The 12,837-nt window shown below is 39.5% G+C and overlaps 2 protein-coding genes and 2 long non-coding RNA genes across 4 annotated transcripts; 3 read left to right on the top strand and 1 right to left on the bottom strand.

Moving 5' to 3' along the window:
* Nucleotides 1–921: 921 nt before the first annotated feature.
* LOC135793503 (uncharacterized) lies at nucleotides 922–5,378 on the top strand. The gene is made up of 6 exons (XR_010548641.1): nucleotides 922–976; nucleotides 1,041–2,314; nucleotides 2,372–3,228; nucleotides 3,285–4,117; nucleotides 4,189–4,901; nucleotides 4,951–5,378. It is a non-coding gene; the product is annotated as an uncharacterized lncRNA (long non-coding RNA).
* LOC135793502 (lipase 3-like) lies at nucleotides 5,278–7,143 on the bottom strand. The gene is made up of 6 exons (XM_065304499.1): nucleotides 6,941–7,143; nucleotides 6,309–6,872; nucleotides 6,088–6,246; nucleotides 5,802–5,886; nucleotides 5,588–5,730; nucleotides 5,278–5,533 (listed from the first exon to the last, which is right to left on the bottom strand). Exons 1-6 carry the CDS (start codon nucleotides 7,064–7,066, stop codon nucleotides 5,393–5,395), a joined length of 1,218 nt encoding a protein of 405 aa, XP_065160571.1. The 5' UTR covers nucleotides 7,067–7,143; the 3' UTR covers nucleotides 5,278–5,392.
* Nucleotides 7,144–7,829: 686 nt separating this feature from the next.
* On the top strand, nucleotides 7,830–8,559 carry LOC135793504 (uncharacterized). Its single transcript, XR_010548642.1, has 2 exons — nucleotides 7,830–7,986; nucleotides 8,045–8,559. It is a non-coding gene; the product is annotated as an uncharacterized lncRNA (long non-coding RNA).
* A 1,199-nt stretch (nucleotides 8,560–9,758) lies between these two features.
* On the top strand, nucleotides 9,759–11,654 carry LOC135793844 (uncharacterized). The gene is made up of 5 exons (XM_065304954.1): nucleotides 9,759–9,857; nucleotides 9,911–9,969; nucleotides 10,037–10,845; nucleotides 10,995–11,081; nucleotides 11,216–11,654. The coding sequence occupies exons 1-5, from the start codon at nucleotides 9,840–9,842 to the stop codon at nucleotides 11,464–11,466; spliced, it is 1,224 nt and encodes a 407-aa protein (XP_065161026.1). The 5' UTR covers nucleotides 9,759–9,839; the 3' UTR covers nucleotides 11,467–11,654.
* The last annotated feature ends 1,183 nt before the right edge of the window (nucleotides 11,655–12,837 follow it).

Here is a 12,837-nt window from a genome sequence, read left to right as displayed (position 1 = left end):
TCTTTTGGCAAGATTTATCATAACCTCAATAATAGTCAAACTTGGAAAAAAATTTAAGTTTTTCTATAGATCAGCAATCATAATTGAATTTATAAAGCGCTAGCACCTTTAAACTTCACTGTTCACTCTGGTAGTTATTTGAAAGTGAAAATAGCAGGTATAATTAGTATTATCATGGGAATACACGAAGATAATGGGTACCTTGTGAATTGAATGCGTATGTTTGTTCATCGTCTTTTCATATTATTCATATTTTCTGCAAATGGTTTGTTGCACTCCATACAATGACTTTCCTTTCCCTTTCGTTATTACCGCTGAATAACATTATAAATGAAATGAAGATGCGCAGTTTCTATTGTATTCTATATTTCATATGTGATAACGAAATTAACGTTAAAATATTTACCGAGCCATATATATTTAAGTTGTTTTTATTTCCCATAATGTATTCGAATCTTTCACACTGAAGAACAGTGAAAGTAATTTCTTCGCAGCAGCGCCATTCACGTCGTGCCATCTGCCAGAAGATTATTTATTTGTGTAATAGTTCTTCAACCTAAGGTGATGACGATGATTTACTACTTAGTGTCACGTAAGTAATGTTGGATTACGCGTTTCAATGATTTCTTCATGCTGTTTAAGTTTGAAATATTAATTATGAGGAAAACACATCAAAAAAAAAGTTTCCGGATGTTTTTTTTTATAAATAAACAATTTAAGAATTTAATTATTGTTTATACCGAATATTTTTACTAACGTTTTACTTTGTTATAAAATACAATTATATTTTAGCTAATTAGAAATACCGTTATTTATTCAAATTTAAATTTAAAAATATTGGCAATTGACGTAACTTATCACATGTTCCATGATAAGAACTACTATATAACATTAAGCCCAAGTTTGAAAACTTTAAAAGTAAAAAAAGACACACACCATGAAGTTATTTATTATACTTTGCATTCTATTCGCAGTGGTAATTACTCCAGTTTAATAATTTTTATGTCTCTTGCTTTAAACAATTTTTCTTACATGCGTAGGTGTCGGCCGAGAATTATGAAAATGAAATAACCAACACCAACAGTATTTCAATCTCCAGCATTATTGCAAACTTCAGATGCATAAAAGAAAACATAATAAAATTGTTAAAAATACACACACCGAACATCGCACTGGGCCTGCAAGTATGTTTACGCACTGCGCCAGCGGAAACAAAACAAATTGGTAGAAATATTCTCTATCAGCTTCAAGCAATTAATATGAAATGGAACAAGCATCAAAGCTCATCTCGTGTGGCGTTTATTGCGGTTATGGATATTGCAAAGACTGATATTCCTCCATTAATGAAGTCGTTGCGTATGGTGGTTGAATATGCTGCTGATCATCCAGGAACTTATTCATGCATTGAGGATAAAACTAAAGCCGCCAGAGAGATACTAAACAATATAAATGAATGTTAAATGCAAGAATACTGTACTGTAATGGTGGCAATAACATTTTTTCCTGTGGCTTTATCGCACACGAATGTTTTAAACATTTAACTGTTATATTGTTTACAGCACATATTCTCGGAATACTTCCGATGGCCTATAAAAGCTTACTTTCCAAGTTATTTGACTCAAGATCATTTGTGTATTCCTGGCATTCCCCATCTCATCATTTAATCATGCTTATTGTTATTGTTCTCTTATTAATCTACAAAATTTTGGTAGTAAATTCTCAGAGCACCTTGTCTTCGAATTTATGCTTAAATCAAGTTCGCAACTTCTTCAACACTGCGCAGAATTTCCGTGATGACCTACAAAGCTGCACATCTGACCTGACCATCATCAGTGGCGACATTTATAATTACGTTGACCAATTTACGCAGAATTATGACGACTTTCGCAATGCCTTCAATGGGCTTCTCAATTGCAACGGATTCGTCTGCCAAGATCGAATATCGTCCGAAATCTCGCGCTATGTCGATATAATGAATTTTGATTTGGAGACTATCGCCAACGAGATTGGGCAAGCCCAGCCTGGATTAGATCCCGCGACGGCTTATTGCTTGAATTCTGTTGTTAACAATGTAAACAATTCGTTGATATTCAATTTAAATTGTTAGCAGTAAAATTACGCAATTGTTACCCAATAAAGTAATTTTCAAGTTATTCAAACTGCAAAAACGTTCCAGGTTAACACTTTATTTCTGTGATAACACTGGGTACGCCGCTTATAAATACCAAACGATGCAAATGTTCCTTCGTTCATTCACTCCTTTTCAGCAATGAACCGACCTACTGTTTTAATTTGCATTGTTATGCTACATCAGGTAATATTAATTAATATTATAGATGGACGCGCATCAAACGAGTATGTCTTTGTTTAGATTTGTGGAAAAACTTGTTCCACACTCAGTTCTGATGATTTACGTGCTTTATTTGCTCAACAACAACAAGATCGTGCCCTGTTTCCAAACGTTCAATGCCTGACATCACAATTTCGGGAGTTTCTCAATTCTGGGACCAATTTTGGCACAGACCTGCAGCGCTGCACATCTGGTATTCAGAACATCGGCACTGATGTGTTAACACGTGTGGATGATTTTTCTATAAGAAGCACAAATGTCTTAAGCATGTTGTCGGAGTTTCTCACATGCGCGGGTTTGTTTTGTCAATGGCAAACTTTGATAAATGTGGGCAGTGAGACTGTGCAAATGGTGAGCGATATTACACAGCTGGTTACCGATATTTTTGCTTCGCCATGGCAGTTTGCTCCGACAAGTATTAACTGTTTTGCGAATGTAATTACAAGGGTTGCAAACACACTCTCCAATTTAATAACCTGCTTTCAAGGAGGTACTATACCAGAAAGCACTACACCCACAACAACAACGACCACAAACAGATTTCCTGGTTTCCCTGGTTTTCCCAACTTCCAAAATGCTAATCCCAATGTATCAAATAATTAATTGTTTTATAGTTGTGATTAAATTATGCAAAGAATAAAGAATTTATTACCGCATGCAAGGCTAGAGTTTATGTTCGACTATAAATTGTTTCTTTAACGATGTGTGCAGTAAATAAAAAAATGGAAATAGTTTAGGATTGAGTTTCCGCACTATTTGAAATATAAAAACTCGACTAACTGACCGAGTACTGCTTATACCTGCAAAATTAACACCTGAACACAATGCAGTCGCGATATATTTATTTGTACCTACTTTTGGTCTGGCAGTGCAAACTGGTAATTTTTTTATTATTAATTGTGACTGGATTCAAAATATATATTTAAATTTTTAGTCATCAACGCAGAATTCAACCACGGTGGTAAGCATTACAAGCAGTGGTTTGCCCGTAACCAATTCCAGTTCCAATGAGAGCAACAGTTCAAGCAATGAAAGTAACAGCTCTTCTTCTGAAGAAGACTCGTCAGAATCTACGCCTGCACCATTATCATTTCAACTGCAGCAATTCACATGCCTCAACAATCGTTTGATACAGTTTCTTCAACTTGGTATTTCTTTCAATGATAATTTGCTTCAATGCACACCCTCGTTGGCAAATTTAGGGGACGTTGTCTATGATCGCGTCAGTGATTATAATTTGCAATTTGACGACTTATCGTCTTCGTACGCGCTATTGTTGTACTGCCCATCGGCTCTGTGCCGACTTCGCGTTGGGTTTGGTTTAATCACTGACGTGGCACAGATCGCTGCAGATTTGAATGCTATTCAGTATAATCTAAGGAACAATACGACCATTTTACCGAATACGTCAATCGGAGCCACACTAACACCTGCTCGATTAAATGCTACCGAAAGAAATTGTATAAATGGTGTTGTTGATAACGTGGTAAACGTGTTTAATAATATTTCATCGTGTTTTGGTAGTAATTAGTTATATAAAGTGATTATTATTTACAGTCAGTTTGTTTGATGAATATGCTACAAACAATATGCTTTCAAATATATTTAAATAAATAATTATATGTAAATTCCAACATGCTTTTGCACACGTTCCGTGGAAATTTACCAAAATGTATAAATAATCGATATTTGTATAGGATTACACATACTGAGCTAGAAAACATGAAAGCATCGTTGGTTATTCTTGCCGCATTGGCCTTTCTGCAGGTGAGTTATCATAATATATATATTAGTTGCAAATAAAAGGTAATAATTGCATAAAAATATTAAATTTTTAGGTCGCAGTAACGAAAGAAGAATGGGAATTTAATTTATGCGTTATATCTCGAATAGATTATGTCGGTATTACTATTACACAGTTTCCTGATGAAGTCAACAAATGTATAAATGCTTCGGAAAATCTTTCCGAGAAGGTAAAAGCGGAAATCAATAGCTTGATAGCGGCTATGGACCAATTCTTAGAAGATATTGAAGGCAGTGCGAATACTTTTGATATTGACGAATTTGTAGCTGATATTAATGAAAGGATTCCGGTGATTAATGGAACTCAAGCGATTGTTAACAAACTTGTTTGCAATAAAAAAGATCGTAAATGTTTCAATGAACAATTAGATAAACTCAAGCTTCCATTTGTGACTATTAGCGAATGTTAATAAGTAATTATTCTTGCACTGTTTATTAACTTTGTTTTGAAATCAAATAAATATTGAAATATTTATTTTCAACATTTTGTTCTTTACTGTAAAAATTAGTACCCAAAAGTTTATTATAATTATGCACAATGTGTTATCTGTGTTATTGCAGGTAATATTTAATATTCATGAACATGAGCTAGGCATAACAAATTTTTTAAACCGAATAAATATATATATACCGCTATTTATTCGGGATTTTTTCAAAGTGTTTTTAGCATTCACACGTGTGCTACTTAAATAATTTTAATATCATGAAGGTGTTGCTGGTGCTTGTTCAAGCAATGTGCTTAATTCATGTAGGTATGTGACTTAAAATGAGACGTAAAATTATTTTCTTCATTTTAGGTTTCAATTGCACAAAATGAGCAACTGTTGCAGTGCATTTGGCCTCATGCGACTCCACTGTCGAATCATATCGTTGCGGTACCTACTAACATCAACAAATGTTTGGAAAATTCCGAAAATTTACCTGATAAGGTAAAATTAAAAATCGTAGAATTTGTTGAAAGCGTAGAGGCATTCCATAATAACGATCGTGGTTTTGACGTATTTGCGTTTTTAAATCGGGTTGATAAACAGCTAATCAAAATCGCCGAGACAGTTGCCATTGTTGATGAGGGAGTCAACAATAAAACGGATCGTAGGTGTTTTATTAAACAAATAAATGCCATAAAATGTCCATTGCTATCTATTAGCAAATGCCCAAGGGCGACTGTACAAACTTAACTTTTAATTATCACAATAAAGTTTCGGAATTTATCAGCAGTCATAAACCCCGTGTCTTGCACTAGTGCGTTGATAAATATTTTTCTATTTTGTCCAATATTCGAATGTTGGATTTTGCAATCAAAAAGTCCATGTGTGCATAACCAATTTCTTTATGTAGATAATCCACATTCGGTAAAGTGTTGTATAGCTTGATAAAATCCTATAATAATTAAATAATAATGTGTGGATTTGATTGATAATTTTGTGAACAAACCCTTTCATCAATGGCCCAGTCATTATCACTGTAAAATAGCGCCGTCGGGATTTGCACATTGGTGAGATTATATTCCAAAGGTTGTTCTTGTCCATACTTTTCCATGTTTTTTGTAACGCCTTCGTCGTATTTTTGAAAGCGATCTAAATTGTGACAGAATTACAGAATTACAATTTGTGGTTGTTCCCGATAAAAAAAATAATTGTAATTGTACCTGTGTTTTTTACTTGAGCATAATGCATGATTTGTTTCCATGATGCTCCACATGGCCCGTATGTAAACACGGTGGGCAAGAGTGTCTGCAAGCAATAACAATAGCAAACACAAAACGCTTACAAAGTAAACGACGCAAGTAATGATCGTTCAACTTCCGCAACAGCGACGTCTGTGTTTTTTATTATCATTTTATTACATTGTAGCGCTAAATTCGACTTTCCACGATTTCTAATTGCATCAGTGAATTACACATTGTGCATTTTCACACTATGCGTCAAACATACCGTATTAAGATCTTCGTAGTTGAAGCCACATGTTATGCCCAAAACAAAACTGCATACAGGCTGAAAGAACGAATCATCGTGACAAATGGTTTGTGCTGTCATGGAAACCAAATGGGAATATGGGAATAGCTCGTAAAGCTTGAAAGTGTCCAACAACCACTGTAATTTACATACAGAAATATAATGATCTAAGGAAAGTTTAGAAAGATAATGGTACCGACCTCAAAAAATTTCGGTGCGAGACCAAGATACCCCGCTGTTGGTTGGAAACCATAAGTGATGTACACTCCAGGGGCTAAGGCTACACTCGATCTTATCTTTTGGTTGTATTCGGGACGTTCGCTGAGCATTACGTACGCGGCTGCACTTCCTTGGCTGTGTGTCACCACATGGATCCGACCGACGCCGGTTGCAAGCCTGATGTGATCCACACTGGCCGGCATATCATAGTATCCCATCTCATGCCAGGAAAAGTCAAAGAACTCCTTGGGCTGGCGATCGGGGTCCAGCTTCAGATGGCATCTCGAGTACCTATTACCACGGGCGTTGCCCATCCATACGTCGTACCCGCTATCGGCAAGTCGAAACGGCAGTGAGTGTTGCACGCCCGCCATTAACCATCCCATCGAACTCTGGAAGCTGCCATGCATGAAGAAGACGACCGGCGTGCTGGCATTTGCTTGAAAATTTTGCGCATTCAAGCGATGTATCTGTAGAATGTATCCGTCTTCGGTAACCACTGTATGGTTTTCGAAGTGATAACCATTGCGCGTCACAACTTGGCGCTGTCAGTTAAGTCAAAGTTTATAACTTTGTTCATAGTTTATAATTCGAATAAAAATAAGTAACTTACAATATCATTGTCAATGTCGAACCATTGTATTAAGTTTTCATCGATTCCATTGTATATGAAGCGCACTTGACTGACAAGCACGCATATGAAAGCTGTTTTGATCAGCAAGCGGAACCAGTGCTTCATGCTGATTTTGCTATTAAAATTGTACTCCAAATGATTAGTGAATACTGATCATTGACTGGAGAGTAATTACATGTTTCGAAGATGGTATTCAATATAAATATCAACAAATTCCGCAGTAAACAGCAGCGCAACGCGTGCGCAGTTGGTGTTTTTGGTGATAAGAAATTGAGGAATTTAGTAATGTAATTAATTATTTAAAAAAATTAAACAGATTATACGAATTAATAAAAAAGTGAACCGATATGAAGAATATGTTATTAGTAAGTGTCAGCGCTATGAAAGCACTGGCAAATTGTAGTGTTTTTGTAATTATGCTACAAGTATTGGCTGAGCATTAAATTGCGGTGTGAAAAAATAAGCGAAAAGTGAGAGTTCACAATGTGTAGTGCAATGCTGTAGGAAGCGTTGGCGATGCGCCTCACAGATGAATAAAATAGGAAGTAAAGTGAATGCAAACTTTGATCGCTGACGCCGCGCGAAAAATAGCAAAGGTCACAGTTCACTAACATTTTCACTCCTCGTGTGCGAAGCGCTGAAATAATATTTTTTACATTTGATGTTTTGCCTTGACTTTCATCTAATAAAATTGCAATTCTATGATAAGCGCAAAGCAACAATTTGTTTATTTACTAATAAGAGAAATCTCAATGATGCGTTCGGCTAAATATGAACACAAATATGATTTGATTTTTAAATTCAGAAAATTATTTTAGGAAATTATTATAAATACTTATCAATATAATAATATAAGTCAATATGGAAATCAATCAATTTGTAGGCAATTATTCATATTTTTGAACACAAAAATCTAACAAAACGTATATAAACACTTGTTGCAGACTTTTGAAATGAGATTTCAGTAGGTAAAGTTTACAATGAAAGGATTTTTCTGTCTTTTGGGTGTGCTATGTTTTGTGCAGGTAATTCATACATAATTGAATCAATTATTAAAATACAATTAATATTAATTTAATTCAGGTGCTGCTTGCCGATAATGAGTCAAGTGTTACATCTACGCTCACAAGTAGCGCGGAAAGTGATGAAATGGAAGGAAAAATTCTGAAAAAGCCTAGGTGCATTATAAACAACGTACGCAATTTGGTTAAATCGGTCGAAACAGCTGCCCGAGAACTAGATAAATGTACTGAGGACTTAACCGGAATACCACAAATTGTTAATGACCAAATCCAGAATATTAAACAAATGCTCCAGCAACTGAAAGCAATGTTCGCCGCTCTTCAGAAGGTTAATCTTTTTAAGTTCTTCAGGGAAGCACGTAGGATCCTTCAGAACTTAGGCAGTTTTGCAGTGAACTTGACTACTATCATTGGAATTGTTACCGAATTAGACAATCCTGATAATTCTGTGGGTCTACAATGCGTTAAAACTCAATTCCAAGCCCTTCGGGAACCAATTAGAAATTGGGACCGATGCTAGTGCTACGAAATGTGTTTGGAATCGATTTGAGCTAAAAATAAATCTCATGCAGTACATATATTGAGTTTATACCTTGTTAATTGACGCTTTCTTTAATTTAGAAACCTGTTGATTTCATAAATTTCAATTCTGTAATGGAACGATTTTCATCTCGCACCGAATCGGCGTGCGGTGTGTGTAATCCAAGTACGTGAGTACAAGAAAGTTCAAGAGTCGCGCGTCTGCATGTGCGGACTTCCTTTCACTTGCGGATTCTTCTGATGGAAGTACTTAGACGCTGTCGTTGTTACCGCATTTCGTTGTGCGGCCACTTACACATTACTTGTGCGCTGCACATTGTACGCTGGGGATTATGCACAATGACACATAGGACATAACTTTCACGTGTTTTGCTTGGTTTTTCCAGAGTTAATGTTGAGCGCACTCAAACTCAAATAGTTCGTGTTAAATAACAGATGCCACAAGCGCCTTTGATGATTACCACACGATAAGTTAATTAGAAAATCGTTTGTGGCTTGCGACGCAGAATAAAAAATGCGTTCATTCAACTTTCAAATTAGTGAAATTTTTTGAGATTGTTTTTTATTGCAATCATTTTCATCGTCTATCAAAGCATCAATCATCAAATCTGACTGTGTGTACAATATACTCTCTCAGGTTTAGATACTGAGCGAGATGGGAATTGGAATCGTGACTCGACCGGATGATTCACAAAGATGCTGGCGCTATGCTTGAATAGGAACACACTGAAGAGGATAAAAGAAAGTGAAATTGCACACGAAGAGAACGCACGTTCAGACGACTCTCATGGCGTAAAAAATTAACAATTAACCAAGTGTTATTGGCATTCACATTGAATTCAATTTATGGATGATGTTTAGCCGTTTATAGACGAAGTATGTGCAGTAAGCATCCGTTTCTATTATGCCTTTTCTCCCAATAAAACAATTATTGGCGAATTAAAAACCTTGCAATTTATTTAACAAATTAAATTGCTCAAAAACAATTAGTTATTAATTTGATTAGAATTGTTTAGCAGACAATGTGTTTCTCGTGGTAACGTCTTTCTCTTGTTTCGCATCTTTCACTCTCGTTATACGTACGTGCTGGGTCACGGACACAAGGTTTGCCGCTGCTGCTGCCAGGAGTTTGATGGTGGGATATGACGGAGGATGCATTTGGGGAGCTCATGCTGATCGGGAGAGAATTCGTATAAAACCAAGAGGCCACTGTCAATAGAGTCATTCGAACGAAGGTGCTCACCGTCTTGGGAGAATCGGCTGGTGATTTACTGGCTTACTATTAGCGTGTGGATGCGCAGGGGAAGTCACCTTAGATGGCTTCCAAATTATTCGTAAGTGACAGCGCATTTAGCCGATTTCAAACGTATATTGTGTGTGTTTTTAGCTCTTGCTGGTTCTCTCCATGCTGATTGTGTACAGCGCAGCAACATTTGGCAAGGAACAGTAAGCACATTTGTTTTGTTTGCCTGGTTGGTCATAACTTATTTTTATTTGTTCCCATTTGCGTTAGTGTGCACATAAGAATTCATCTACCAGAAGAGTCTCATGGCAAAGAAGAACACCACGATGATGGCGGACACGGCGGTGGTGGCTTCGGCGGTGGATTTGGCGGCGGTGGTGGCCACGGTGGTGGTTACGGCGGAGGCGGTGGTTTCGGAGGTGGCCATCATGGAGGAGGCGGTGACGATCACCACGGTGGTGGCGGAGGAGGCTATGGAGGCGGCGGTGGTTTCGGAGGAGGTTTTGGCGGCGGTGGCGGTGACCATCACGGCGGCGGAGGCGGTTCTGGATACGGCGTAAGCGGCCCAGGCGCCGATGACCATCACTCGGGCGGAGGAGGTGGGCACGGAGGTGGATTTGGCGGCGGATTTGGCGGTGGATTTGGAGGAGGTTTTGGAGGAGGTGGTGGACATGATGATCATCACGGTGGAGGAGGAGGAGGAGGAGGTGGCTATGGCGGTGGAGGCGGAGGTGGATTTGGAGGCGGACACGACGATCATCATGGCGGAGGTGGAGGTGGAGGAGGATACGGCGGCGGAGGAGGCGGTGGATTTGGAGGAGGACATGATGATCACCACGGCGGCGGCGGATATGGTGGCGGAGGCGGTGGAGGATTTGGGGGAGGACATGATGATCACCACGGCGGCGGTGGAGGAGGTGGATTTGGAGGAGGTCACGGCGGAGGATACGGAGGCGGAGGTGGTTTTGGAGGAGGATTTGGAGGACATGACGATCATCATGGAGGAGGAGGAGGAGGAGGTGGATTTGGCGGAGGTCATGGAGGAGGTCATGGCGGGGGTGGCGGAGGAGGTGGCTATGGCGGAGGATTTGGCGGTGGCGGCCACGATGATCATCACGGCGGCGGCGGAGGAGGAGGTGGTTACGGCGGAGGAAGCGGATTTGGCGGTGGTTTTGGAGGAGGCGGACATGATGATCACCACGGTGGGGAGGAGGTGGATTTGGTGGAGGTGGTGGTCACGGAGGCGGATTCGGCGGTGGACATGGCGGTGGCCACGGAGGTGGTCATGGCGGCGGCGGTGGAGGAGGATATGGCGGTGGCGCTGGCGACAGCTTCCTAAGTCAATTTGATGGAGGATTTGGAGGAAGTGGTGGAGGTCATGATGATCATCATGGCGGAGGAGGCGGCGGCGGTGGAGGCTACGGCGGAGGAGGGGTCATGGCGGAGGAGGAGGTCATGGCGGAGGAGGAGGCTATGGCGGAGGAGGAGGTCATGGGGGAGGAGGAGGCCACGGGGGTGGATTTGGAGGAGGATTTGGTGGAGGCCACGGAGGCGGAGGTGGGGGCTATGGAGGAGGCGGCGGTCATGGCGGAGGAGGAAGCAGCGGATGGAGTGCCATTTCAGGAGGAGGTGGTGGTTACGGAGGAGGTGGTCACGGTGGTGGTGGCGGACACGGCGGCGGCGGCTACCACAAGAAGTAACTTTATTGCATATTATCAGCAAACGACATCAACACAATGTGAGCACATCAATAACACATCTAGTTCATTATAATTAAGTTATTACATGATAGACTTTAGTTTCGAGGCGTCCAATTTTGCGGAGGTCTCAAGCATTCCTTTGTACATATTTCTATTGTTATTTTTGTTAATATATTGTTTTAATTATGTTTGTGCAATAGTGCCAAAACCACATTGTTAAAAACTAATTTGACAGTGTCACATTCCCGGTTAAAACATCCTCGGTATCCCTTGGAATGTCAAATTGAAGTGCAACTAGTACATAAGTCAATATATTAGCACATATCTGCAACCCAAGAAACGATTAGAAATAACCATTACATATTTAAAAATCCCATACCGGTCCAGCAATGGTCAGGTCAATCGTAAATATTCCACTCGCAGTCAGAGGGCGATGCAATTTTAATTTTTCGATAAATAATCTAACTTGCTGATGTTCATCAGGAGCGGAAATTCTTGTGGCGTACTCAAGTAAAAAGTTGGTCAGGCCTTGAACCATTCCATGCTGCTGATTGGCTGTTTTCAGGAATACCCACAATCCGAAAGTATGCAGAAACACGAAGAGGCAATTCAAAAATGTATGGTGGTGTCGACGGGGGTTGCCGATTTGTACGTAAAGTAAATAATCACGGCGTACCAGTGCACAATCAGCACCGTAAGCTCCATCATGGTGTGGAAGAGAAACTGCGGATTCATGCTCGCATTTATGTCGTACATTACCAAACTCACCTCTTCGTGCAGGCAGCGCAAATACTCGATGACATTTACCTGTCCGAAAGACTTTAATTTTGCTGCGCCCACATGAACCTCCTTACAAATTTTGTATTTTATTATTCCCATAAAGTCATAGGTATTGTTCGTCTCCTCGATGCCTTTTTCTGGATGAACTGGAACGTATTTAAGTTGGTAAATTGTGAGCTTTTCAAAACATGCTAAAATTCCAATGAAAACCGAAGCAGCACTCATAAAGAGCACGTAAAATAGAAACGTGATATTTTGCGATATTCGATTGATAAACGTCGTGATGTCCACGCTGCTGATGAAATTATCGGAAAAGTTGAGATACAAAAGTGTTCCACATTGAATTGAAAAGATGACTGTTATCATTGCAAGCACACCAAGTTGTGTGCGTCTAATGGAGGTCCTCGCCGAGTTGCAGAGCAATCCCTCGTGCAATAGCGGCGCAAATTTGTTAAATGCGTGAACAAATTTGGGGATTCTCGCCACATTTGTTACCGTAAGTACCAGGATGTAAGTTATGTACAAGATATCGGTGACGGCGCTTAGCAGACCATGCAAAGTTTTTCCCTTCATGATGTTGAATACGTCAAG

The sequence above is a fragment of the Atheta coriaria genome, unplaced genomic scaffold (assembly GCF_025399875.1).
Source record: "Atheta coriaria isolate IRGN ID8LTWV9N9 unplaced genomic scaffold, Caltech_Dcor_3.1 hic_scaffold_6_pilon, whole genome shotgun sequence".
NCBI classification, from domain to species: domain Eukaryota; kingdom Metazoa; phylum Arthropoda; class Insecta; order Coleoptera; family Staphylinidae; genus Dalotia; species Dalotia coriaria.
This window is presented reverse-complemented; position numbering and strand designations above follow the sequence as displayed.

Bases quoted from the DNA above. Each gene is read 5' to 3' on its own strand.
- LOC135793502 (XM_065304499.1), bottom strand. From the start codon at position 7,066: ATGAAGCACTGGTTCCGCTTGCTGATCAAAACAGCTTTCATATGCGTG. The intron at 6,247-6,308 runs GTCGGTACCATT...TGTAAATTACAG, and splicing joins TCGCACCGAAATTTTTTGAG to TGGTTGTTGGACACTTTCAA. The intron at 5,887-6,087 runs GTATGTTTGACG...TATTGCTTGCAG, and splicing joins ACTACGAAGATCTTAATACG to ACACTCTTGCCCACCGTGTT.
- LOC135793844 (XM_065304954.1), top strand. The intron at 9,970-10,036 runs GTAAGCACATTT...CATTTGCGTTAG, and splicing joins GCAACATTTGGCAAGGAACA to TGTGCACATAAGAATTCATC. The intron at 10,846-10,994 runs GCGGAGGATTTG...GATTTGGTGGAG, and splicing joins TGGCGGAGGAGGTGGCTATG to GTGGTGGTCACGGAGGCGGA.